At 29.8% G+C, this 25714-nt stretch overlaps 2 protein-coding genes across 19 annotated transcripts; one reads left to right on the top strand and one right to left on the bottom strand.

Moving 5' to 3' along the window:
• The first annotated feature begins 71 nt into the window (after window positions 1-71).
• Window positions 72-3936, top strand: LOC105736476 (uncharacterized). The gene is made up of 4 exons (XM_086906473.1): window positions 72-806; window positions 929-1909; window positions 1982-2605; window positions 2704-3936. The coding sequence occupies exons 1-4, from the start codon at window positions 679-681 to the stop codon at window positions 3380-3382; spliced, it is 2412 nt and encodes an 803-aa protein (XP_086762599.1). The 5' UTR covers window positions 72-678; the 3' UTR covers window positions 3383-3936.
• Window positions 3771-25638, bottom strand: ATP8A (ATPase phospholipid transporting 8A1). Of its 18 annotated transcripts, XM_086906456.1 has the most exons (24): window positions 24749-25091; window positions 24556-24675; window positions 23845-24070; window positions 16310-16658; window positions 13071-13309; window positions 12882-12980; window positions 12711-12821; window positions 12383-12630; window positions 12020-12300; window positions 11631-11925; window positions 11337-11566; window positions 10853-11229; window positions 10636-10773; window positions 10410-10562; window positions 10119-10316; window positions 9929-10028; window positions 9601-9845; window positions 9395-9520; window positions 9185-9325; window positions 8999-9117; window positions 8765-8899; window positions 8584-8688; window positions 6254-6351; window positions 3771-5719 (listed from the first exon to the last, which is right to left on the bottom strand). In XM_086906456.1, exons 3-24 carry the CDS (start codon window positions 23866-23868, stop codon window positions 5574-5576), a joined length of 3957 nt encoding a protein of 1318 aa, XP_086762582.1. In that variant the 5' UTR covers window positions 23869-24070; window positions 24556-24675; window positions 24749-25091; the 3' UTR covers window positions 3771-5573. The 18 variants fall into 18 exon arrangements, 16 of the variants coding, with proteins under 16 accessions (XP_086762582.1, XP_086762581.1, XP_086762584.1 ...); XR_015291670.1 differs by lacking the exons at window positions 23845-24070; window positions 24556-24675; window positions 24749-25091 and adding exons at window positions 7015-7046; window positions 25585-25638 and having other exon boundaries at window positions 3771-5671; XM_086906455.1 differs by having other exon boundaries at window positions 24556-25091.
• Window positions 25639-25714: the final 76 nt, after the last annotated feature.

The following is a 25714-nucleotide window of genomic DNA, read 5'->3' as shown; positions in this document are numbered from 1 at the left end:
CGTGTCAAAAAAAAATTAACCGGTCGTGTAACGAATCTTGTATCACATATGAATAAAAATTCGACTCGATGCACCAAACATATAAAATCAAATCTCGTCGTCGCACGAGGAACCCCGAGGTGGACCAAAACAGGATTAAAAAATTATTGGCCTCCGAGTATTCAGACTTCTCCGATGTTATCCTCGTGGAATCCCCGTTCGCCGAAACGACGAGAAACGGTCGTGGAATTCGACAAGTTTCCCTCGCTCTCACGCCATCAAAATTAATCGTTGCTGCCGACGTTTTCAACGAGAAATCGCAATTCTTCTGCCCACGTACCCTCGATCCCAGCATCGAATGTTTCGAGCTTATTTCAGTGTATCCTTTACGATGCGTCAACCTGAGCATATTCAGCAGAAGACGTCGAAAAACCTTAAAGGCAAGGTAGACATTTCCTGAGAGGAGGAATAAAAAAAAATAAAAGTCGTCAATACAAAAAGCGACAGCTTTCACAACTTTCACCAAGTTTTTCTCACGATAGTAATTGATAATTGAACGACGCGTTGACCGATTATCATTAATACCGATTTAGATTTATCGACGGAAGAGTAAACTATTACGAGCTCGGAGGTATACAGAGAAGAAACATTTTGTGGAAGAAATGGTGCGAGCACGTGGAGAGTTTGCTCGCGAGCAAGATGAACGGGAGCTCGTTGTCGGAAACAACTGCCGCGAGTTCGTCGAGCACTACAACCTTGTACATCCTTTCCTCGGAGATTGAAATTCGGAAAAACTCAAAGAAGAATGGGAAAAGAGCAGTGTGCAGGTGATATCGAATCATTTTCCAAATCATTTTCATATCTTTTCTCTCTCTCTCTTTCTCTCTCTCTCTCTCTCTTTATCAACTTAAAACTCAATATTATTTAACCGAATTCAAATTGAACGCAGAATATGGACTCATTACGGAGGCGCCGGTGATTACGCGCCCCCAACGTGGTGTCAGAAGGATTTGTACCTCGGGCCGTCTTACAACGAGCTGATGAACGGCCGATACGCCCCGATTCCCATAAGATTCGCGGGCGCAAGCCTGGAAGATATCAAGACCGAGCTGGAGGATTTTTCTCCGATCAAGATCGAGAAGGTGACACGTAGCTGGCCCACGTGCCGGTGTTTCAAGGAGAAACATAAGAACGACGTTCTCTGCGACGTGCTGTTCATCAGGGACCACAATCGGAAATATTACAACACGAGCAAATTCTACACGACTTGTCAGGGTTGTCCCCGCAATCACTTGCAAGCGAAGATCTTGGAGGACAGGGCGATCGAGAAGAGGAGCGTGTGGTACAGGCAGGACACGTTGGACGAGGTGTTGGCGAAAGAGGAGAGGGAGGAGGCGAGAAGTCCCAAGAAGGGACTGACGAGAAGGATATCTCGATTCGGATTCGGGGTGCCGGAGAAATGCCACTCGGGATTGGTTCTCGGCCCCATTAACGCAGAACGTGAGTTTACCAGGGATATGAGCGCGAAACAGGTGCAAAATTTTTACGCTCTGATGGAAAACGGTGTGAAGATTTGGGAGGGTAAGAAGAAGGGTCGATGCAAGTCGTTGTACTGCAAACACTTCAGGAGATACGGTATCTGCACCGCCCCTCATTTCCACTACGCCCTCGGCCCCTGGTCGGTGCAACCCGGAGAACGATGCACCCTTCAAGGTCGAAGGTCCTTCAGCTTGGTCACGATTCGTCGGCAACCGATCGACTCGGAATTGAAACTTCCTGTATCCCGCCGCCAATTGGCGGCCAGTATTTCGTACACCGCTGTTCAATCGGGTAGGTTCGGCTCGATCGGAGCCACCACCAAGGGCCGTATCGTGCTGTTTTGGACCCCGGAATATTGGTACAGGCCCAAGCCCGCCTCTGCCGCTTACAGGTAACGAAAGGTAACGAATGAAAATGGTTGGAAATGGGGATTTAAATATCATCGTTGGTTTGTTCGCAACAGGGAAGTGAGGCAACACTTGACCCATTTGAGAAATTTTCGCCAAGAGAAGGAACGGCCGTCGAAACGGAAGTTATTCGGCAGGCGAAAGAAATACCAATACGAGGATTCCATTATCGTCCCCGAGGAAAAGTACAGTTTCCTAGAGAGGATCTTCTCCGGGAATGGATCTTGCAAGAAGAAGAAGAAGTTGGAAAATCAAGAGAGCGGCACGAATGACCAGTTGAGACGATTATTAAGAATGGATTTCAGAATAACGATCTGGGATATAAACAGCGACATCCTGGCGATGCAGTTGACCCTGATCGACCGCGATCTCTTCGTTCGAATCCCGACCGAGGAAATCGAGACATTGGTGTTTCAAAGGAGTTCGAGGAACGCGCCCAACTTGGCGGCGTGGATAGCGTTCAGCCATCGTATCTCTTGCCTGATGGCGAGCGAAATTCTTGCCGTGAAAAAATTACCCATGAGAAGTAGGATTGTCGCGAGGCTGGTGAACGCTGCCAAGAAGTGTTACGCCATGGGAAACTTTCATTCGTGTAGATCGATCTTGGCCGGATTGCAGGCGCCACCGATTTTCAGGCTTCGAAAGACGTGGAATTACTTGCGTACTCATCACGCCAATAGGTATTACCTCTCTCTCGTTGTTACGCGTTCTCTTATTATACGCGCAAACGTGGACGTATGTTCGAAATAAATAATCGTTCTTTTGACGATACGTTTAGATACGAAACCATGGAAAGACTTTGCAAGATTTACAAGCATCCGTGTACCCAGATGTATCGACAAGCTTGGGCCAAAGTCGAAACTTGTAATTCCTCCTTTATACCGTACGTGGGCCATCTTTTGCTCAGACTTTTGGATCTTGGAAATAATTCGAACGATTGTCACGACACCGTTGTCCACGTGCACGATGGAATAAAAAATGCAAACGATCTTTGCAAAAGAATGTCTATCGGCAAAATAAGCGCGTCGGATACGCGATTGAAAATTAATCAGAATAATTTGGAGCAGAAGCAGGAGTCTAGAAAGAATATCTTTGCTTCCATTTTGACGAGAATGAAGAACAAAAAGGACGAAAAGACGATTTACGAGGAGAAGGCGGATGGGACGTGGACGATCAAGGAACAGGATTTAGCGTGGAAATATTTTTTTCGTTGGTACAACGCCGTTTTGAAGAGGAAATTTCGTCACAAGGAAGAAGAGAGATTAAGGGATATGGATCCGAGGATGAAACGAGTTCTAGATGTCGTGACTTGGATGGTGGATTGTCAGAAACGGGCTCAAGGATACAATTTTCCCGGCCACTCGTTCACCAAGGAATTCTTATTGAAGACTCGATACAGGGAGGATCGGGAAAATTTTTTTATCAGCTTGAAATTGGAACCCTCGATGATAACTTGAACAAAAGAATTTAAGGAAACTTGGCAGTTTATTGTCAACAATAAGAAGGAAGGAAGACGAATAATAAGAGAAAGGAATTTTTAAGTTATTATTATCACTCGAATATTCGTTAGATCGTCGAGATAGAATTAGAAATGTTTTTAAAAAAAAAAAATGTATAAAAACATTTGATAAATAGTAACGATTATTAAGTCTTCCTTACGAAGATGGCTGAAGTTTTCAATGCAATTTATGTAATCCTCAAACGGCATGATTAATCATCGTCATCGTCGATCAGGAGTAAGTTGTACGCTACAATATAACGGTGGATTAAATAAAAAAATAAATAAAAATAAAAATAAAAAAATAAGAAGAAGAATAACGAGAAAATAAAGCAAACGTAAAAGAATTGTAGAAATTAAGTAAATTTATATATACTATATATATATATATATATATAGATATATACATTTTTATATACATCGATCATTTGCTGAAACAGTGTATCTACATGTGCTTTGTACTTACATTATTTATATATATCGTTTTAATAAAAATTTCAGATCCACTTACAATATATTCGAACATCACTGATTAAAACCATTTTCTAACAATTACAACAAAATAAATATCTTTTTTTCATCATGTTTTTTTTATTCTGAATATAGATATATATGTATATATATTCTGAATATAATGCACACAAAACTTGTTGCTATACATGTGCACATATTATTTCTTCGATAAGATTTATTCAGTCGTAAATTTGAAGAAAAGAAAGGAAAAGAAAAAAAAAAGAAAAAAGAAAAGAGCGTTTAATAACGGTCGGGAAGAATAAATCTCTTTGAAAACGTAAAATTCTTCCACATCAAATTTTTCTGACTAGACACAACTATCGTATATGTACAATTGTAAAATTGCAGTCGATTCGATTTAATAACAATCAACAAAAAAGAAGAGGGAACGAGAATAATAATCGAGCAAACGTACGATCCATTGGGAACAATGTTCTTTTAACACCTAATATCACGACAATCGACAAAACGCTATTCTTACTCGATGAATATTACGTACGATAACTTTTCCCAAATACTTTCTCATTGTTTTAATAGCATGTATTTAGAATATACGTGTGTTTGTATTTCAAGAACTGAACTGTCGCCTTACGTATCGCCGGTCACACATCAAATCGCGTCAAATCATTCCATTTTGTCGTTTGATTTTCGAAGTTTACCCAATTCGATATAAAAAAAAAAAAAAAAAAATCCAAGTTCCCTTTGAACTACGAAAAATGGAATATACGTTCGAGGTAAATTCGAGGTATGTAATAATTATCTAGACATTCCAAACTAAGATAAAATGCGTTTAGAAATGCATCTAAATGCACAAGACAGCAACGATAGTCATTACAATGATTATCAAGAGTATGAGTTTTATATAATGAAGTTCGAGATATATAAGAAATATAATAAATCTCATAAGAGTATCAAAAACAATTATCTAGAGCAATGGTTCTCTACTGGTGATATATATATATATATACCATTAATGGTACATCATAGTGGTACATTTAATTAATAATGGACAATTTGCGCAATATACAATTCTGTATAAAGATTTTTATCGTCCAAAAATTTATTTTCATAATATTATATATGTGGTTGTTTCAATTCTGAACAACTACGGAATAGTTTAAATAAAAAAAAAAAAAAAAATCAAGATTTTGTTTTTTTAATAATTTTAATCTTCTATCTTAAATTCATATACCTTGATGAAATTTTTAAATTTTAATTTCAAAATTTATGAAACAGTTGAGAACCGCTGATCTAGGATATATTTATTAGTATCTTTTTATTTCCTTTTTTTATTTGCAAGTGATGATTGAAAAAAAGGAATATTACTCCTTAAAATTTTCGTTTGATAGTCTTTCTAATACTCTTTGTTACAAGGCCCATCGTTAAGAACCGTTAAGATTTTCCTTGTTTCAAGGAAAGAAAGATCGAGACGTTGAATCAGTCGTGAAACAGAGTTATTCAGACAGGCGTTACGTAGGGCTTGGCGAGTACCGAATTCCTGGGAAAACTTTTCTCTTCTTCTCTTTCTCACTCATTTTTTTTGAATTTTTTTTTTTTTTCTTTGTTTTATCAGTCGAAAAAAAGATCTATATATAGAATATACATCTGTGTACTATTTCTAGCTAGTAGAATTAAGATCACATGCCGCCAGGTTTCGGAAGATTTGTATCGTAAGCTCTGATCACATCCGTCTGAGTCACCGAGCCTCCTTCCTCTTGAGAGAATGCAAATCCATCTGCATCGCGCAGCATGTGCAACAACAAAGATTGCAACCTATTAATCTCTGTTTAATCACAACATTAAAAAATCAAAACACATGCAATTTGCAGGAAGAAAGGATTAGTTATAATTTGCTGTAATCGATATTACAACATATTTATTAGATTGTAAACTACTACTTTTTTGTAAACTACGTTTTGGAACTACGTTTGAAGATAATGTTCAACAAGAACAAGAGATTAGTAAAAGATTAGTAAAAGATTTACAAATTACAAGGATATTATTTGTGCGTAACCTATAAACTAACCTATAGACACAGCGTATGTACACTGTTAAGGCGTATGCACGTGCCAATATTGTGAAAAAAATTGCTTATTTTGAAGAATATTTTTCTTTATATTAAATAGGCGGAAGCCGTGAATAAAAGCGCGTGCCTTTAATAATAAATACATTTGTTAGTAACAAAATATTAGTAGTGAAGAAGATACAAACGATGAACTTAGAAGACAAAAAAATCTGTACAAAAGAATTGTTGTACTTGTTTTTCTTTCACTTTCTCTCGATTGCAGCTCGTCGTTAAATAGATAACATAACTTACGTGATAGTTCCACTTCGACATTAACTCTGGAAGCGGCGTTTGATCGCCTGGTGAAAACACTTTTTACGTTTTTCAGTAGCCGCGCTGTCTCCGTCAATCTGGAAAGGCGTGCATTCAAAATTGTTTTAGAAAGACTCGTTTGATTGGTTGTCCTCATCCTTATAGTTCATATTCGATATTTTTTTTTCTCTCAATAACATTCGATGAACCCTATATTTCGCGTGTAACCTTCTCTTCATTGGCTATCTAATGGTTATTTATCTCTAAAATGATTCATGCGATGCTGTAATATTAACAAATACCGGTGCGATTCTTTTAATTCGTGATGTCTTTGGTTGTTCTAATATCTATTATAATCTATTAAAATTTCTAAGCTTGTCATCAAAGTTTGGATGATACAAATTGCGTCCCTCGAAAATATAATTCTATAAAAAATATTTAATACCAAGATCAATACAATAAAGATTATATTTCAAAGTATTAAAATATTAATATGAGAAAGATATATCTTCTATGAGATATACACAACTTATTTCCATCCAACTTTCGACACAAAAAAAAAAAATATTAAAGTTGTAATATTAAAGTAAAAATATTAAAAGATTCGTGATACACATACAATTAATAATTTATTCGTACTAGGTGCCATCGCAAGCGAAACGTTGAACAATCATGCAATTTGATTAATTAGCAGTGCTTTTGTTTAGAAATATAGAAAATTACAAAAGCACTACGAGTTATATACTACTTAGGGTACTTACACCTCGCGAGCTCGGCGATGGCATGCACAGGCCTTCACGGGATACCGCGAATAAAACATACCAGAAAACCGCATTAACGAAGAAAGTTTTTGCTTCATACTGACGTGATTTTTTTTTTCTTTTTGTGATCTGACAACTAGAGAATTAATTTACTCTCAAAATATTCATCTGTTCGTATTATTTACTACTTTACGATTACATTTTATTTCAATCTAATCGTAAACCAAATTCAAAATACAAAATGACTAAAATTAGAACGTTCATATGCGCGGTATTTTTAAGGAAATCTTGTTTTTATGCTTTTATACTGCTACTTATACACATAAAATAGTCATTAGCCCATATTGCAAATCATTTAATAAATTAGAAAGAAAATCTCACTTAATATTAGAGGATAAGATAATAATAGAGAATAATATGAAATTAAAAAATAATGAATTGCATATTAATAAAAATATGGATTAATATAAATGATACAAAAAATGTATGGTTAAATAAAAACATTTAATGAATATTTTTACTTTTTTTTTTGTTAATATATGATGTTTAAATTTATTAAATAATTCTAATTTTCTAAGAAAACAAAGAATACATCTTATTTTTATAGATATAAATGTACATGTTTTATATATAACATAGTACATAAATTTTATACTACATATATGTTACATATAAAAGAACAGCACATTCATAATAATCTATAAATATAATACTCAATATAATAAAAATAAAAAATTAAACACAAGAGTGAAAATAGGATAACATAGGAAAACTAGGAAAATTGGTAAGAAATAAAAACATCGAAATGCTTACGGATTTCAAAGTGGACAGGAAACGTGAATTCGTTAAGGTCATGGAATACGAAATGGTGCAGTTGAAACATGCTCTGCATGGTTAGTGAACCATAAATCCCGTGCCACGAGCGCAATCGGGAAGATTCTGATCTTATTTCGCCTTCGTGGCGACCAGATTGAGGTCCAACACCGAATTAACCATCGCCTCTTCGAATACTTCCTGTTATAATTTCTCTTTTCAATTAAGATGATTTAAAATTTTAATTATGATTGTTGTACGATATCTAATATAATAATTCATCATTTGATTTAAAAAAAAAAATAGTTGCTACTGAAGCAAATTAAATTAATATCTTTTTTAAGAAACTGTATACTGTATTATATGCATGCATTTAAGTGATTACTTATTTTTGAAAATTTTATGAGAATTGTTAGTATTATTATCATAATAATGAATGTTTATAAAATTCATTAATGTTATTTTACTGTGAAGCGAATTACTGTGAAGTTTTATTAATATGTTACATTCAACAAGCCATGCATATTAAACATTATTTAATAATTTTGTTTTTAATAATCTAATTTTTCATGCAATATATATATATATATGTATGTATTATTATATGTTTGAATATATATGAATTTATAAATTCTTGCAAAAATATTAATATTTTAAAAGTTATCGATATGAATTATTAAAAGCGTTGCTTCATCACGAAATTTTGATTTCCAACTAATAAATTTTTATAAAATACAATATATAAAAAAAACTTACGAGCTTCTATAGTCGTGACTATTGAATACATCTCCGGGGTCAGATTTTCGAATCTCATTTTCTCTAGCTGCCGCAGTTACGGATTTCCAAACTGTATTCTTGACTCTAAAAAGACATGTTCCGAAATCTATTAATATATTTAAGTATTATATGTCAAAATATTTAATGCATGTATACTCACGCCTTAACCGTAATATCCATAAGTAGTACTGCTGATGGTATAAGTACCAAACCCAGCCAGAATACAGGTGAAGAAAATAACATTCTATCGTTGCCTAACATTACTGCACCCACATTTAGAATAGGCCAAAAATTACTGAAATTATATTAATAAATATTATAATTTAATATTTAATATAATTGAATATTATAATTTTTTCATAAAGATAAAATGAATATATATTGAGAAAATTACCTATATATTAAAATAAATAAGAACCAAAGCATAATAGATCCCCACATTGCCAAATGAGTGACCCATGTCCAAGAGTTAATTATTAACCCTGCTTTTCCACATACCGTCACTACAACATACTATTAACAATAAATAAATAACAATGTAATTATTTGATAATTGATTTCATTAACAATTGATACATACTGTGTATACAAAATTTCCTAAAACAATATAACCACCATCTCGGCCATTTGCCCATACTATTCCTTCTTTTAGAGCCAATAGTGATAACCAATAAAGAAGAGATGAATGAATTAAAGCATTTGCAATCCATATCCAAAATACCTGTGCAAATAATATAAAGTCTGTAATATAAAAATATAATATCAAATACAATAAGAAAAAATATATTACTTTAATATTAAACGATGATTCTCCAGTATTTTTTGTGGCATATAATGCTGGATGACTTAAATGAGTTTCCGCGGAGCATACTTTATCAAAAAGTCCCATAGCTAATGGAGGTGCTGCCGTAAATACCTAATGTAAATAATATATATACATAATATATATACATGTAAAATAGTTTATATTTTAATGTTAAAATATAAATATCTTACAACATTGTAAAGACCAATCGACCACCGCTCAAAAAGAATTTGACCACTCCAGCCAGAATAAATAGCAAACCATAATTCAATGACATAAAGACAAATATTTTTGTAAAATGAGTAGAGTATAAGTTTACACATCCTACTATAATTCCATGATCCATGAACAAATAATAAGCGTTTTAGAAAACGAAATTGTGCAATAGAATAATCTGAAGCACAAGCTGCTTGAAGACCTTCAACACCAGAAATACCTAGAAATAATAAAAATTTATAATATATCTCTTTTGTTAGTTAGACAGTTTGTTAGACAGTTAATGAATAATAATAATCTTACCAACACCAATATGAGCTTTTTGGATCATTGCTACATCATTTGCACCATCTCCAATCGCAAGTGTTACAGCTTTTTTATTACTTGTAATCAAATCAACCACCTAAAAATCTCTATTAGATTATTATTTTTGTTAAAAAATAATAAAAAAAAATTATATAAAAAACTTAAATATATTTGAAATAAAAATCACCTCAGCTTTCTGCATTGGCGAAACTCTACAACAAATAACAACTTTGCAAGATGAACATAAATCTAGAAAATCCATTCTAATATCACAGGATAATGCATATTCTAATGTATTTCCATCTATGATAAGAGCTACATCATTTTGACACTTTAAATCAATTCCAAAATCAAGACAACGCTGTATTATAATTTCTCTTGTTTTCTGTAAAAAATATTGAAAAATTTGAAAAATTTTCTTAAAAAAAGAAAAAAAAACATAAAAAAATAAAGAATATTATTCTCAATTTTCTCTTACATCTAAAGACGATTCATTAATTATATACAATGGCATTCCATGTGTAATTAATCTACAAGAATAGCCAATATTTATAGCAGTTTCTTGTTTATCACCAGTCAATACCCATACATTAATATCAGCCTGTAAAAGAGCTTGTATTGTTTCTGGTACCTACAACATTATGAATTCTATTTCAATTATTCACTTCTAAAAATGAATACAGAAAAATAAATATTATAAATACCTGATCTTGTAATTGATCTTCAATAGCAGTTGCACCTAATAATTTTAATTTTGTTTCAATAAGATTTGCGGCATTTTCGATCATGTTTTCACGATTTCCTATAGTAATTATTGCATTATGATAAGTTTCACGCCACCACTATTAAAAAAAAAAATATTGCATCAATTTTATTATAAATAAATATAATATATTTAAGCAAATAATAAAAAATATGCACCTGATAAAAACTGTCAGGTATATCTGCAACAGCAAAACAAAGTGTTCTTAAACCTTCAGATGCAAATGCTTCCAAATGTTCTAAAGTTATATCTCGAAAATCATCCAAACTATTTTGTTCAGGATCACTATTCTCTAAAGAAACTGGACACAATCTTTCATAAATAACAGAATCAGCTCCTTTACAAAAAAGTTTGATTTTTCCTTCTGGTGTTTTCACAATTACTGACATTCTTTTTCTAGCCGAGGTAAATTCTATTACATTTAATATTTCATAACGAAATCTTTCACCCAGAGCTACTATTTCCACATAAGCAGGTGTTCGAGTATCAAATATATAGTTAAATTTACGTGCTCCATCTACCAGCGCTCTTTCATCTATTTAAATAAATAAATATAAAATTAAATTATAAATGACTATCAAAGACTAAATTAAAAAAAATGTTAAAGAAATTTTGATAATATAATAATATCTATAACATTACCTGGAGATGCAGCATGATAAATAATAGTTTCGTCAATTTTCTCGGGAATAACAGTATGACACACAGAAAGCATAATCATAAATTCATGTACTATTTTTGCATGGTTTGCAGCCTTTTTATCAACAGGACGAGGAAGATCTTGTATTGATCTTCCTTCAATAATATCTTTAATTAATTCACTATTGATGCTAATACCATCTTCATCACCGTTTGAATTTGGATTTGGTAAACTATAAAACATTTTTTTAAATCATAAGTTGAAATATAGTAAATGATATTACTTAAAATACTCACTCATATATCTTGCCACCAATTGAACATCGTTTAAACTCCATTACATTTTTTGTAAGAGTTCCAGTTTTATCAGTAAAAACATAATTAACCATACCAAGTTCTTCATTAAGATTACTTGTACGTGCCATTGCTGGTGTATCTGTATCTGCATGATACATTTCTATATCCATGTTAATAAATGTAGCTTGAATATATCTCACTACTTCCAATGTAACTTGCAATGAAATAGGTATTAAATTATTAAATAAAATAATAAATGTTAAAAGATTAAAAGCAAAATTTTTAGTCATTTCCTCTGAAACATATACAAATAATTATTATATAATTTTGAAATAATTTAAAACAAAATTTAATTTAATTTAATTAAAAAAAAAAATAAGTTAGTTTACCATTTAAACCTAAATACCATAATCCATCACTATTAGCTTTAGTCCAAAGAACATTAAATATTGAGGATAGAAGGCACAGCAAAAGAAGTATAAAGAATAACATGAGTATTTGTGTATTGGTCAGTCGATCTAAAGTAGATCTTTTTAAAGGTGCAGTTGTAGTATTATTTTGCATTAGTTTTGTATCATGGCCTGTGTAAATTACTACACCAAATACCCAACGTGTATTTCTTAGCATTGCACCACGAAGCAATACTTGATCAGGTCCCAAAGGTACAGATCTAAAAATTGATTTTTACATTTCTTATATTTTTTGCATTTATAAACTTTTTCAAATTTTTATAACAAATTTAAAATTCATACTGTTTATTAGATTCTCTCAATACTCCATTAAATTCATATAAATGTCTGTTTGGTGGTTCACATTGAATATTTGCACGAAAATTCATTAATTCAGCAGTATCTAAGAGACTGGCAGTGTCAGGATGGGCCTGTCGTATTTTCAAATTGGTCTCTCCATCCAAATTGGCAGTCTCTATGAAAGACATACTCTGTGGCTCCGATGATGATAATAAGATCAAGTCAGCAGGAAAGAAATTGTTGTTGCGGACCTATGCATATTAAAGAAAGCGATTCTAGCAGGAATACTAATAATTACCACATCCATGATCTTGGAGAAAATAGGTGCAACCTTAACCACATCACCAACAGCAATTTTCCTCCATTGTATCCATTGCCAATGACCATCTCTTAAAACTTCTACTTCACGCATGTTAATTTCATCATCTGCTCTATGCCTTTTCTAAAATATTATAATATTTTGTATTAAATAGTAGAAAATAATATATAATTAGGTACTTACAATATCTTCGACTATTTCCTTTAATGCAGATACACTAAGAATAAAAATTAATGGAACCAAAGTTGTATATCGACCGGTAGGTGATACATCCGGTATTTGCTAAAATCAAAAACAAAATATCATTTACATAAAAAAAAAAATAAATAAAAAAAAAATATATATGTTTAAAAAAAAGATGAAATTTAATACCTGCATTAGAGCGATGAACAAGAAGAAACAATTACTATATCGACGAAATTGTTCAAAAAGAAACATAGGTATAAACGAAAGACATGAATATTTCGCAGTAGTAATATGATTGTTTCTATATTTCGCTGGTTGATGAGGAGCATTTATGAAAACTACTCTCTCTTCACTGCTATCGTGTTGACGTGAAGACCGTTGATCGTCACCTTGGGACCCACCATTTTCCGCTCTTACAGGACCAACTACGATAAAATATATATCATTTTATGTTATTCTAATATTTTCTTTTTCATTTAAAGCTTAACAATTTAAAGTATGATTTGTATGAAAAATTTATTAATACTTTTTCATTTCATCATTATTAATATTTTTTCAATAATTTCAAAAATATTTTTTATCCCGTTTCAATAATGTAAAAATAATTCGCATGTGTTCATTTATATATATAAATATGATATATATAGATGAAAACATAAATTATTTTTATATATATATTTCTTTTTAATATTTGACTTACGATTTTGAGCGTATAGATAAAGATGAAACCGGGATCTGAGTTCGTTGAACCATTGTATCACTTTTGTACCAGCTATTTCCATGTTGTCGTTTATTAAATGAAATGTCTTTCACTTTACTTGTCTTTGGCACTTCGAATCATATTTAACGCGTAATAAAATACTATTATGAACGAAATCTAACATGTCTGATATTCCATTAATGATAATGTAATATTCATAGGTTATAAAACTATTAATATTTTGGATTTCTTTCTAATCTTAAATTATATTAAAGATAATTTGAATTTGGATTATAAAATCCAAACTTGATTTGTTGAAAAAAAACTTAATGATTTCATTACGTTATTTAAGAAAATGACATAATTCGATTGTACTATAATCTTAGAGGTTATAATTGCATATTTAAAAAGAAATTCTATATAAAACTTCTTTATCAGTAAAAATGTTGAATAATAAAAAATTATTCGAATATCACTAACATAAAATTATCATTAAATTTTCGTTTTAATTTTTATATATTCAAGATTTTAAAATAAATTTATATTAATTCATAACTTTATAATTACTACAAAATACTAAAACAAAACATTGATGATAAAATTATAATATATAAAATAATAATATAAAATTATCATATTATTAAAAAATTTTAATTATATATTTATTATAGAGTTAAATTTTTAAAAAATTTACAAATATATACATTTTTAAATATATTTGATAATTTATGTGAAATTCGTAAAAATATTTTTTCAAGGACAGCCAAATATATCTATATTGTGAATAATAAATATCTTGATGTAATACTTTGAGAATTTCTGTACATACTTTGAAAATATTAAATATATCCGTGTTACCAATATCTACTACATTCAGATCATATTAATATATATACAATAAAAAGTGTATAATATGAAACATTAGACATGAATATTGAATGATTATTCCTTGATAATGCACATACATCATTCTACAACATGCGTGTACGCAAAATATTTGAGCTCATATATCCTATGGTTTCTCAATACCAATCATGTAATAATTACTTCCGGTGATATATTATCCATCGCACGTCACTACTACTAAAACAGTTGTGTAACAAGTAGCTGAACAATATCAAAGTAAAAAATAAAAAGACAACCTATTTGATGTGACGAGATTATTAAATTAAATATCAATAATGATTGAGAAATAAAAACAATTAATCAATATTAAATTTAAAAAAAAATTAAAATATATTATACATATGAATATTTCAATTATTATAATAAAAAAATAAGAAAAAACTAATGTATGATTTTGACATTTTATAAGCGGTAACAAATTTCTTTAATTAATACAAAAAAAAGTAATACAGGCAATCAATATTTTATGAAAATCTACACACTCTTTTCATAAAACAGTAGTTAACATACACTGATCGAACACTTTTCTACTCGAAATAACGATCGGTTAAACAAACTACATATCTGCGTCATCGTGACAGAAGCCTCGCGCTTACCGCCACACCCCTACCGATCTAATGGAAACGCGAATGTATAACATAAGTTTATAAATTAATCTACATAAGATTATAATTTAAAACCAAAAATACTTCATAAAAATTCTCGAATCAAGAATTTCCGTAACCACATCGCGCCTGCGAATTTACACGGGAGAACTGAATTTACTTCGTAGGTGGCACTGATCATCATCGGCTTTTCTACCGCGGTATATATAGTCCACTAGATTGTCGACGATTGAATAATTTATATGTGCTAGATATTTGGATTGCATTAATATTCAAATTTTGTTCATAATATTTGAAAATAAATGAGAAAGCACAACAAATATTAATATAATTAAAAAAAGAATAATTTCGAATAGGAATATAATTTAATAAATGAATATACCTATATAATATTTTACATCTATATGATATTTCTAATGTATAATATAATATAATACCAAAAGTTGTTACTTGGATTACTAAAAACACAGGTTCCTAAATGGTTTAGTACACTACTATCAAGAGGGTGCCCGCAAAATGTGACAGCCCTGTACACGTGTTACCCCAAAAACGCATGCGCCTGCTACCGGCAACAAGTTGGCGTCAGCACCGTGCTGTACTCCACCAGCATTTTCCATGAATACGGAGATATGTAAGGTTGCATCAATAAACAACCTCGGTGCTCGTAGACTATAGGCCAAGGACACTTCCGCTGGGGTGGGTTGGAGGTAGCTCCGCACCACTGATATTATACCTTATTGGACAATCCGTTCATGCTATTTTGATGGAAATATAACAATGCATGTGCAAAATATGTATAAAGACCGGTAATCTTACTTTCAATTTTTTATAATATATCAAAATGTAAATTTAAAAAATTAAATTATAGCAATATTTGAAATATTTATCACGAATATCTAACAGTACGTATGACAATATTGAAAACACAAAATATCTTGACATTTAAATGTACTGCCATATTTAAGTGCCATACAAAGTTGCATTATGTATGTTAATCCAATACTAGGTATCTAAAATCATAGGTATAACTTCTATCGATCTATATTATTTTTATATGTTTTTTTACGACAACAAAAAATAAACCTTGTTACTAATTATTACAACCGTTTCACAAGCATTTATAAATTACGTTCTATATGCTACTTCCATTACTGACAAAAAAAATCTTTTCAGTCCTTAATTATATAAAATAACAAAGCATGAAGACATCTTACCTTCAGAACTCGTTTCGTGCGCTCCAGCTTCTTGCAGTTCGATGTGTTCACGTGTCCTTCGATGTCCAGTCGCCAGGGAATCTATATGTAGGCCAATATTATCGACATTATCGATGTTACCGAGGTCGATAGGACTACCAATGATATAAGGCCCGGATTGTTCTTGGATTCCATCGTTTGTTCGACCAGTCACAGATGATGAACTGTTACGAACACCACTGTTTTGTGGGGGTGTACTGTCCATATGAGGTATAGAAGAAAGATCCGGCGGTGTAAATGGACGTAATGAGCCAGGACTGGGAACCTGAGGGTTCCCCCTGGCACTTGGTTGCATTGAACGTAGCGGAACCTAAATCAGATCAAATGTATTAGTGCAACTAATAATATCTATGATGACTGTTTGGTTACGAGAAAAAAATTTGTTAAAAATTTGAATGATTCAATTGCTCAAACATGAAAGAATGAAAATTCGAATTTTTATCCTATAAATAACAATTAAAAAATATTTAAAATTAAATTTTATTTAAGTAATGAGTAATATCGATCATTAGAAATCGGCTATGTTTTTTATATAATAAGATAATATTACAGTAAATTATTTCAAATTCTCTAACTTTTGAATTAATATAGTTGGCATAACTTTTGGATCAGATCCCAATTCAACAATGCGTTTTCTTCTGCGGTATGCGATAATATAGCAAATACTTAAAATTACACAAATATATTTTGAAAACGAAACGAGGGTAAGTGATGATTACGATCAAGTAATAAAATATAATAGTTTTTGACGAACGAAATCCACGATGATGTAATGTCTTTGATGTTAAAAATACCTACATAATACAAACATATATATTTTAAATTTTAAACTGTTTCTAAAGAACCATACTTTCATAATTCTGATTTATGTCAAAATTTATTTACTGATTAATGATATTAATCATTTGATATGAATCATTTAATATACAAAAAAATGTTCTGGAATATAACAAGAATTAACACAATCATGATTAATTTCATCTTATATTTCTTATATTTTCTGGATGTTCTAAAAATGTTAACTTTGTACACTAAAATCGAAAGCAAATATTGATGTCTTGGATGTGTACAAATTCATCACTGATTAGGTTTTGCGATAATTAACAGTCATACGATAATTTACGTTTGTATGAGTGTAGCAATTTACTAGCAGCATGATGATTGCTATATGATTATATGATTATTAGTGAATCAATAAATCTATTAAAAGAAAAATGATAATTCCAATAGTAATGGAATAATACTAAAAAAACAATCTATGATGCAACAAAAATTTTTCTTACAAAAAAAAAAATAAAATGAAAAGAAAAAAATATTTAAAAATTCATATAAAATTAATTTTTTTTAATTATTGATTTTCCTTCCTAATCATTATTATGTTCTAAATAATTTTCTATTATATATTTTTTTATTTATAAAATATATCTTAAAGTAATATTCAGATACTAGTGTCCAGTTACTCACTACTTTTAATCGAGTAGGCCAAGGTGGTTTTCTGACGGTCGTTCTTCGACCGCGTTCACGAATTTCAGCCTTCGAAATTTTGTATCACGTTTTACCAGGCCTTTGCTAACGTGTGCATGTAAAAATAATTCATTTCGTCTAATCTTTGTTACAACACACACTTTGTTGTAATTTTAAGCAAAACTGTTAACGATTTATCGATAATTTAATCTTATCTATTATATTAGCAAGGCACTTCGATACATTATACGAACAAACTAACGCAATTTGAGTTTAACGGAAAAAAAAAATATACAATCCATGTAATGAATCTCTACATCAAAAGTTTCAGTTTCGTCACAGTCACTTATTCAACTAAGATTCAGTAGTAACTCTATTCTCTAGACAGACGACAAGTTGTAGAACAGATATCGCAATTTTTCTGCAGCGGAGTAAAATATTCGAAACAACTCGAGAAATAAAATATATAATAATAAATAAATTTACCACAAATAGATTGCGTTTATCGCGTCAAAAAACGTATAAATATATAATCACTTTATTTTTTTAAAACTATTCTTTTATTTTTAAGCTGTTGCGAAGAAAGCGATTGGTTCACACTGATTTCGAGGTACGCACAGTCTGTAATATATCGATAAAAAAAACACTTTATCAATAGCGTATTGTAGCAAATACTATATATAAAATATGTTTATACTTGTGAAGTTCTCCGTCACATAAGAATTCAATTCTTTCTTGAAGAATTAATCATTACCACGATAAAATCACTCAATTTTTTTTACACAACATAGATATGCTATTATCGATTAAAATATAAAGATAATAAAAAATATAAAAAATTTTTTTTATTAAAAACCATGCAAACAATCGTTTATAGAGAATAAGATTTTTTGCATTTTTTTGAAGTTGCCATCTACGCACTTTGGTATCAAATATTTGCAACGAAAAAAATAAACAAGAATCGATCAATGAAACGATCGTTATTCCAACCGATTGATTTTATTAATTCATACATGAACACACTATTATATATGATAGATTTTTATGAACTATAATATACGAATGGAATACATCAAAACTGCGATAAAAAAAAAAAAAATAATCGATTTTATTTATACTACTACGAATGGAAATTTCGTACTATGATACAGATTACCTACGTCAAGTAATCAAAACACTTGAAATTTATAGCGTTAATCTAATCAAAATTAATGTAATCATGATGCAACGATGTATTATCTAATTAAGCATATTAAATAAAATTTTCGAAAAAAAAAATTAAAAAAATATTAATAGCGATTGATGAAACTATATACGTGAAACCATAAACGTAGTAAGAAAATCGGTATATTTTTCAAAGAACGGCCAAATTTTCAGGAAAATATTTTCTTGGCATGGCCAATTGTCATAAAATCCTTATTTCAGATAAGAATCTTGTCTGGCAAGAGGCACCACGGCACATTAGAAAATTTTACGCTGATAAGCTTCACGTATTCACTTCATATGCTTTTATTTTCCGCATCTAATCTATAATATAATATCTCTCACAGGAAGATAATTCAATATTTTATCGATAATCTTTATCTTTTATTTGAAATTTAAAAAATATATTTCGATAACTCAATTTTTATCATGTTTAAAAATTTCTAAAAACGATTGAAACATCATTTTTAAGTTACAATAAGTATCGCGAACCAATAAAATACGTATCGAAGCACTGTTCCTCGAAATAACCAATCGCTGAATACCACAAGTTAGATAACGGTAATAAATTCGTGATTAGTTTAACAAGGACGTTTTATGCGATAAAATATTGTCAAATATGTGCAACGCGCATTTATTGTCCATTAACTTTTCCATTTTTCTCGATGTCCCTAAAACTAGTACGCGTACACGTGTACTACTTCGTCTCCCTTCCTGAACGCGGGTTTCCATGTCGACGGGACGACGTACACTATTACCTGACAGACGTGTCGGCTCTCGTCTCTCCCAGATATAAACCGCCTACGATCTTCTGCGCCTGCCATTTACTCGCTTCGACTTAGTCATCATTCGATCGCCAAATTAAGACAATAAAATCATGTCTTAAGTATGTATTATTGTATTTTTAATAAATTTCTGTAAACTGATGATTAAATACGAACATTTAGATAAAATAGAATATAATTAATAAAATAAATCGAATATTCTGATAAGTATGTGAAAATTATTGGAAATTTTATAAATAGATTAGAAAATAGTTTCCGTTGTGTAGCAGCTTCAGGAAGTGAATTTACGTCAAACTACTGTTGTTATTCTTCACGCGTATCTTCATGTTTTAATTAGTATGTATTGATAGTGATGAACAATTAGATAGAATGAATAAATAGGTCTTTGTATCACGATAAAAAGTGAGTTGGTTAATATAAAAGACTTGAAAATAGTTTTTGTTGCATATCAGAACGATAAGAAATAAACCTAAAGATTCATATCATGTTCGCTATTGCTTATTTCATTTAAAATGAATTGATGAATATCTATTAAAGTAATGATATATTAAAATTTCTTGTGTATTATATAGAATGCATTAATAAATATAAAAAAAAATTATTAATATAAATTAAAACAATAAGATGAATATAAATGAAAAATAAATTCTTAATTGATTGACAAATTAATTGAACTTATACATTTTTAAGAAGTAAATAAAAAGATGTTTAATAATCCCTTAAAATTAAAATGATTAACACTTTATCTATAATATTTAAATTAAAATACATATATTAGCATATTAAATTTTTAGTAAGTAAATACTATTCTTATACAACATGTAACATGATGCAAAACGATTTTTCGACTGCAATACTACACTACATGACAAATTACATCAAAAATTCTCTTTGAAAAATTTTTGACTTTTTTGACTTTTTCTAAAGAATTTCTAATTCTTTACATTACACTCTTGATACTTTCACTATAGACATATAAGAAATGATGTATATTTTAAAAATCGATTTTCCAATACGAATATGGAGATGATTTATTAAATTATACTTTGTAAGGGGTTAAAGAATGCGCCTTGATATTCGAAATCGTCCTTCACTCGCAACCTATATTCCAGACTAAATATCCTATCTGTTTCGCACGGTCAACACCGCATCCACATTTATCACATTCTATGCAATATGCACATGTTGTCGCTGCGTTATTATCACTCTATCCTGCAACTGCACGTTTGTATTATTATCATTGATAAAATGCAAAAATTACATGAACATGAAACATTTTTCAAAGAAAAGAAAAGCTGTCACCTGTATAATACGAAATAGCCATTTCTAAATGATGATATAAAAAGCTAAAAAATGATAAAAAAACAATTAAATACCGTTAAAATAATAGAAATAAATCGATCGAAAGATTATTGAATAATTGAATTTAATTGATTCAAATATAATTACACAATATACTTAGAATTTGAAAGTCACAAGTAATAAGAAACATAATCGATTCTTATCTAAAGTTATTGCCAGGAATCGCCCTTTAGCGGAAATGGATTGCCGAGATTCACAAAGGACATTACACTTTTAACCTATCCATGAAAATGTTAATCCTCCGGAGTGCCTTTATTTCTATCGATTTTCAAGCTACACACAACTATACAATTATACACATAAAATGTTTCATTTTTTTCGTTTATTGTGTTACAGTATTTGGTGGCTATGATTTGCCATTATTTACATCAACGCATCAGTGTGATGTATCCACACATATATTAAATTACACAGAAAATTCCATATATAAATGAATGCATCGAGAAAAATTATATCGATCTATAATTACGAAAAAAGAATATATTTAATCACACAAAAATTTCAACATTTTTTAGAATCTATTTACAATGAAGTATAAATATCGAGGAATTACTAAACAATTATATATGATGAAAAAGATCGCGTGATCCCTATAATTAGTATTGGGTGTAATTTTTTGGAACGGAAATAAAGCGAAAAAAAATAATCGAGGGAATGGTCTAACAAGAAGGAGCGGCTCTTTCTATTGGTTCGTCCAATGGGTGCGTATACATAGTTATATGTAAGTCTGTTTATTTATGAGGTTAGCTTTCGTGTTTGCTATCGGCACGACATTGATGTTGAACTATAGGATATACACATTACGCCACACCCTATTTAAAACGAAATTCTAGTATATTTTTCTTATCAATAAATCGGAAAGTAAATTAAAAAAGAAAATAACAGAACTGTAATATAATCGATGAAAAAAAAACGATTTTCTTGATTAATTTATAAGGATCGTGCACGAGTGATTCGATTCGTATATAGATGGAACAACGAAGTCAAACTCTAGTAGTTTTTAATATTTCATGTTACAATCAGGAAATCTCATTGAATCATTTTGAATGCAACATCTATATAATAAATCAGAATAATATATATTATAATATATATATTCTATAATAATATATATATTATAATGTTATGGAGTTATTTGTCAAAAATTTATAAATTTATTAAATTTATGTATTTCTTTGACAATTGTTCTTATTATTTAATGAAAATTTTTAATTGATAAAAATCAATGTTTAAGATCAGCGAGAATTTTTTTTCCATTTTCTTATGTTATAACGTGAAAATAAATTGTTCTAAATAAATATTTCTATAATGCTATATTTAGACAAAGATAATTACATAATGACTAACATGTTAATTATAATATTATAAAATATCGTATTATGAAAATATTATGTTGAAAAAATTCGATTGAATATTTATTTATCGCAAATACAACGTTAGAAACATTTTGGCGCTAGTGAATTGCATTTTAATCACGCATGTAGGCAATCTTCCAAATCACGTTTTTGTAATTGGCACTGGCTGAATTTTGGTTGTCAACGTGATCATGTATCTACAAACTGTTCTGAAACAGGTTGTCTTTGGAAACATCTGTTCCGTACACGTGATCGAAATGATGTTCGTTCCATTACGAATATCAAGCTACCTGTTGATGTAGATTTCAAATTGATATTCAAAATGAAATTGAGTAAAATCGAAATTGAGTAAAATCGAAGTAAAATCGTCTTTATTCTTAATAGCATTATTTTGAAGATGTAATACTTTAATAAATAAATCTTTGATAAAAATAAAAAATTCATCATTTTAATTCATTTTAATTCAGAAATTTCAGATTTTCTTTCAAATTTCTTTCAAAAAAGTTTACAATATAATCAGTTGGTGCAATTTGTTTAAACATTATCCAATAGGAAATAATTTTACGATTGGAGATGGAATTTTTGCCAACTAGTTTTTTATGAGACTGACATGGATTTGTGAAAAACCATTCTTCTCAAAAATAACTCTATGAAATTGGGACGAACGAAATGAAAAGCTGGCTGATGTTCAGCGACATATGCAGTTCACGTGAGAGAAAATTTGTTCCGCATTTCATAGACTAGTTAAACAAAATGCATGCGTTGATGGACTGTCGAAATAAACTAGTACAAGAGTAATATTTAAACAACCTTAAAACAAAAACTCTAATTATAAAAAATATTTTATATATATTTTATATCATTGTTTACATAAGAAAAAATATGAAAATCAATTAAAGATATATTTAACGAAATCAGTGACATTTTGATGATTCAAAAACAAAGAGAAAGAAAGTTAGATGATAGAACCTAGTTTTCAGTATTAACACGCTAACCGCATATTATTGATCATTCGCAAAATTATAGCAAGGCCATTAGTCCATATTGTTGAATGAAAGAAATAAAACCTATCGACTTTTCATATAATGGAATACTACTACTAGTGTAGTATATATACCGGGTGTCGCGCGACAGTTATCGTCATGCAATTGTTTCATGAGCATACACGTGTAATGCAAACAGAAGCAAGTGCATAAAGACGTTGTATAGTTAGGTTAGGTCACCTAAATCGATGCATTATGCAACAAGTAGTCAAACAGCAGTGCAATGCTCAACTTATTCGCGTGAAAATTATATAAATATAGTTACATATATCAATCTTACTAACATTGTCGATGGCGTTGATATACATAAAGCATCGAGAAAATAATTTTTATTGTGAATAATTGTTTCGTCCTTGGGTAATCGTTTATTTTAATTAAAGATGATGTACTTACACGACATAAACACGTGTAATATCGAGTCAAATAAGATTTCAATTTGAATTAAGTATAATTACGCTCCCAGTTTGAATCATATTTCATCAACGATAGATTTCTAACATATTCACTATCCTATTTGAAAGCATAGAAAAAAAATTATAAGTGAAAAACTATATGATAGATTGATAAAATATATGATTTTAATATTAAATAATTACATTCAGAAATAAATAAATTCATAACTGCATAAAGCAAATTATATATAAATTTTTTCAATAATTCTTATTTGCACCACTATACAATGAAAACGTTGAATGAAAATATAATGTTTTAAATGGAATATTAACATAAATTAAAATTGGATATTAAATTTATATAATGTAAAAAATGTATACATAATAGTTCATATTTCCATTGTGTATATAATAATAAAATTTATGAATAAATATTATTCATTTACATTTGTATTCTAATTATTATTCTTTACAAAATGTATACAGTTTATTCTTAACAAAATGTAAATAATAATGTTGTAACATTTATAATTACAATATAATATAACCTCTAATATTATGTACATTTTAGAATAAGAGAATAAAATGTTAAGGTATACTTACAGGTGCTAAACCGTATGTCCGTATCAACTATGCTGTCATATGCATGTTGCCAGCTTGTCAGCATTTCACAGCGTTAGAAGATAAATCCAAGCAAACTCCAAGAAAATTACACAGCATGCACTAACACACAAATTATAACCACTAGATATTCGTTTCGCACCCAAGGAAAGTGGTATAAAAGAAAACGTCTTACACTTAACCTTAACAAAAACATATGATATCCAACTATAGTCAACTGATTGTCAGTGTCAATACAACGGATCCTGTCGAGCTTATTTTTAATCTTTGACTTTTTCTTTCTTTTTGAAACGTTTCAGAAATCTGCACGAATTCGTAGTTCGAAGACGATACTTCAAAGAAATGCTAGCCGCATATGCGACACTATCAAGATCTACGTCGCCTGTCATAGGCGCTGCCTAGATTCTAAGGACTAGAAGTAAAGCACGTAGAAGTAAAGTACATGTGATGGAATCGGTTATTTATTATTAACCCCCAGGCCATGGGCGCGAAACGTCCCTCTACAAGTATCATGGCGCCATGCGCTCAGATTAGTTACATTTTCGTTGTTAGATGTCGTTATATGTCAGTGCAAGCGCTCTCTACGATAACATAAAAATATCTAGCAACTAAATATTAATATATCGATATTATAAATTTAATAGAAATATTTTTTAAATTTAAACGTTAACTAATATTAATAAATAATAAATTTTATATTTATTAAGTATTAATATTAACTTTGATAAATTTTGTCATTTTTAAAAAATACAAAATATAATAAAATATAATTTTATGAAAATTATTAATAAATAATATTTTATATATTTCATATATATAAAAAAAATGATATATTTTTTTAATCAATATTAATCGTAAATATTAATATCTATTTTAAAATATACTATGTATATAAATTAAAAAAAATTTTAATGCAATATATTATAATATTAATATAAACATATTTTCATACAAACAATTTTTAAACAATAAATCTAAGCGCTAGATTTTGTTAATGCAATTTATATTTACTAGACATGTCAAAGAAGTATTTAAAAATGGCCGCATCTACGAAGTAACTACGAGTGATTTTGAAATTATAATCGATATATTCTTAAAATCATCGTAGTAAATACGTCAATGGCCTAATTTATTTATAGTA

The sequence above is a fragment of the Apis florea genome, unplaced genomic scaffold, assembly GCF_048593485.1.
Source record: "Apis florea isolate Af1SG1 unplaced genomic scaffold, ASM4859348v1 contig_2495_pilon, whole genome shotgun sequence".
Classification (NCBI taxonomy): Eukaryota; Metazoa; Arthropoda; class Insecta; order Hymenoptera; family Apidae; genus Apis; species Apis florea.
This window is presented reverse-complemented; position numbering and strand designations above follow the sequence as displayed.

Coding starts and splice junctions, on each gene's coding strand:
- ATP8A (XM_086906454.1), bottom strand. CDS start 25,620: ATGCGGCCATTTTTAAATACTTCTTTGACATGTCTA. Junction 12,981..13,070: donor TGTTCATCGCTCTAATGCAG/GTATTAAATTTC, acceptor TTTTGATTTTAG/CAAATACCGGATGTATCACC. Junction 10,317..10,409: donor TTAATGAATCGTCTTTAGAT/GTAAGAGAAAAT, acceptor TATTTTTTACAG/AAAACAAGAGAAATTATAAT.
- LOC105736476 (XM_086906473.1), top strand. CDS start 679: ATGAACGGGAGCTCGTTGTCGGAAACAACTGCCGCGAGTTCGTCGAGC. Junction 1,910..1,981: donor CCCGCCTCTGCCGCTTACAG/GTAACGAAAGGT, acceptor TGTTCGCAACAG/GGAAGTGAGGCAACACTTGA. Junction 2,606..2,703: donor CGTACTCATCACGCCAATAG/GTATTACCTCTC, acceptor CGATACGTTTAG/ATACGAAACCATGGAAAGAC.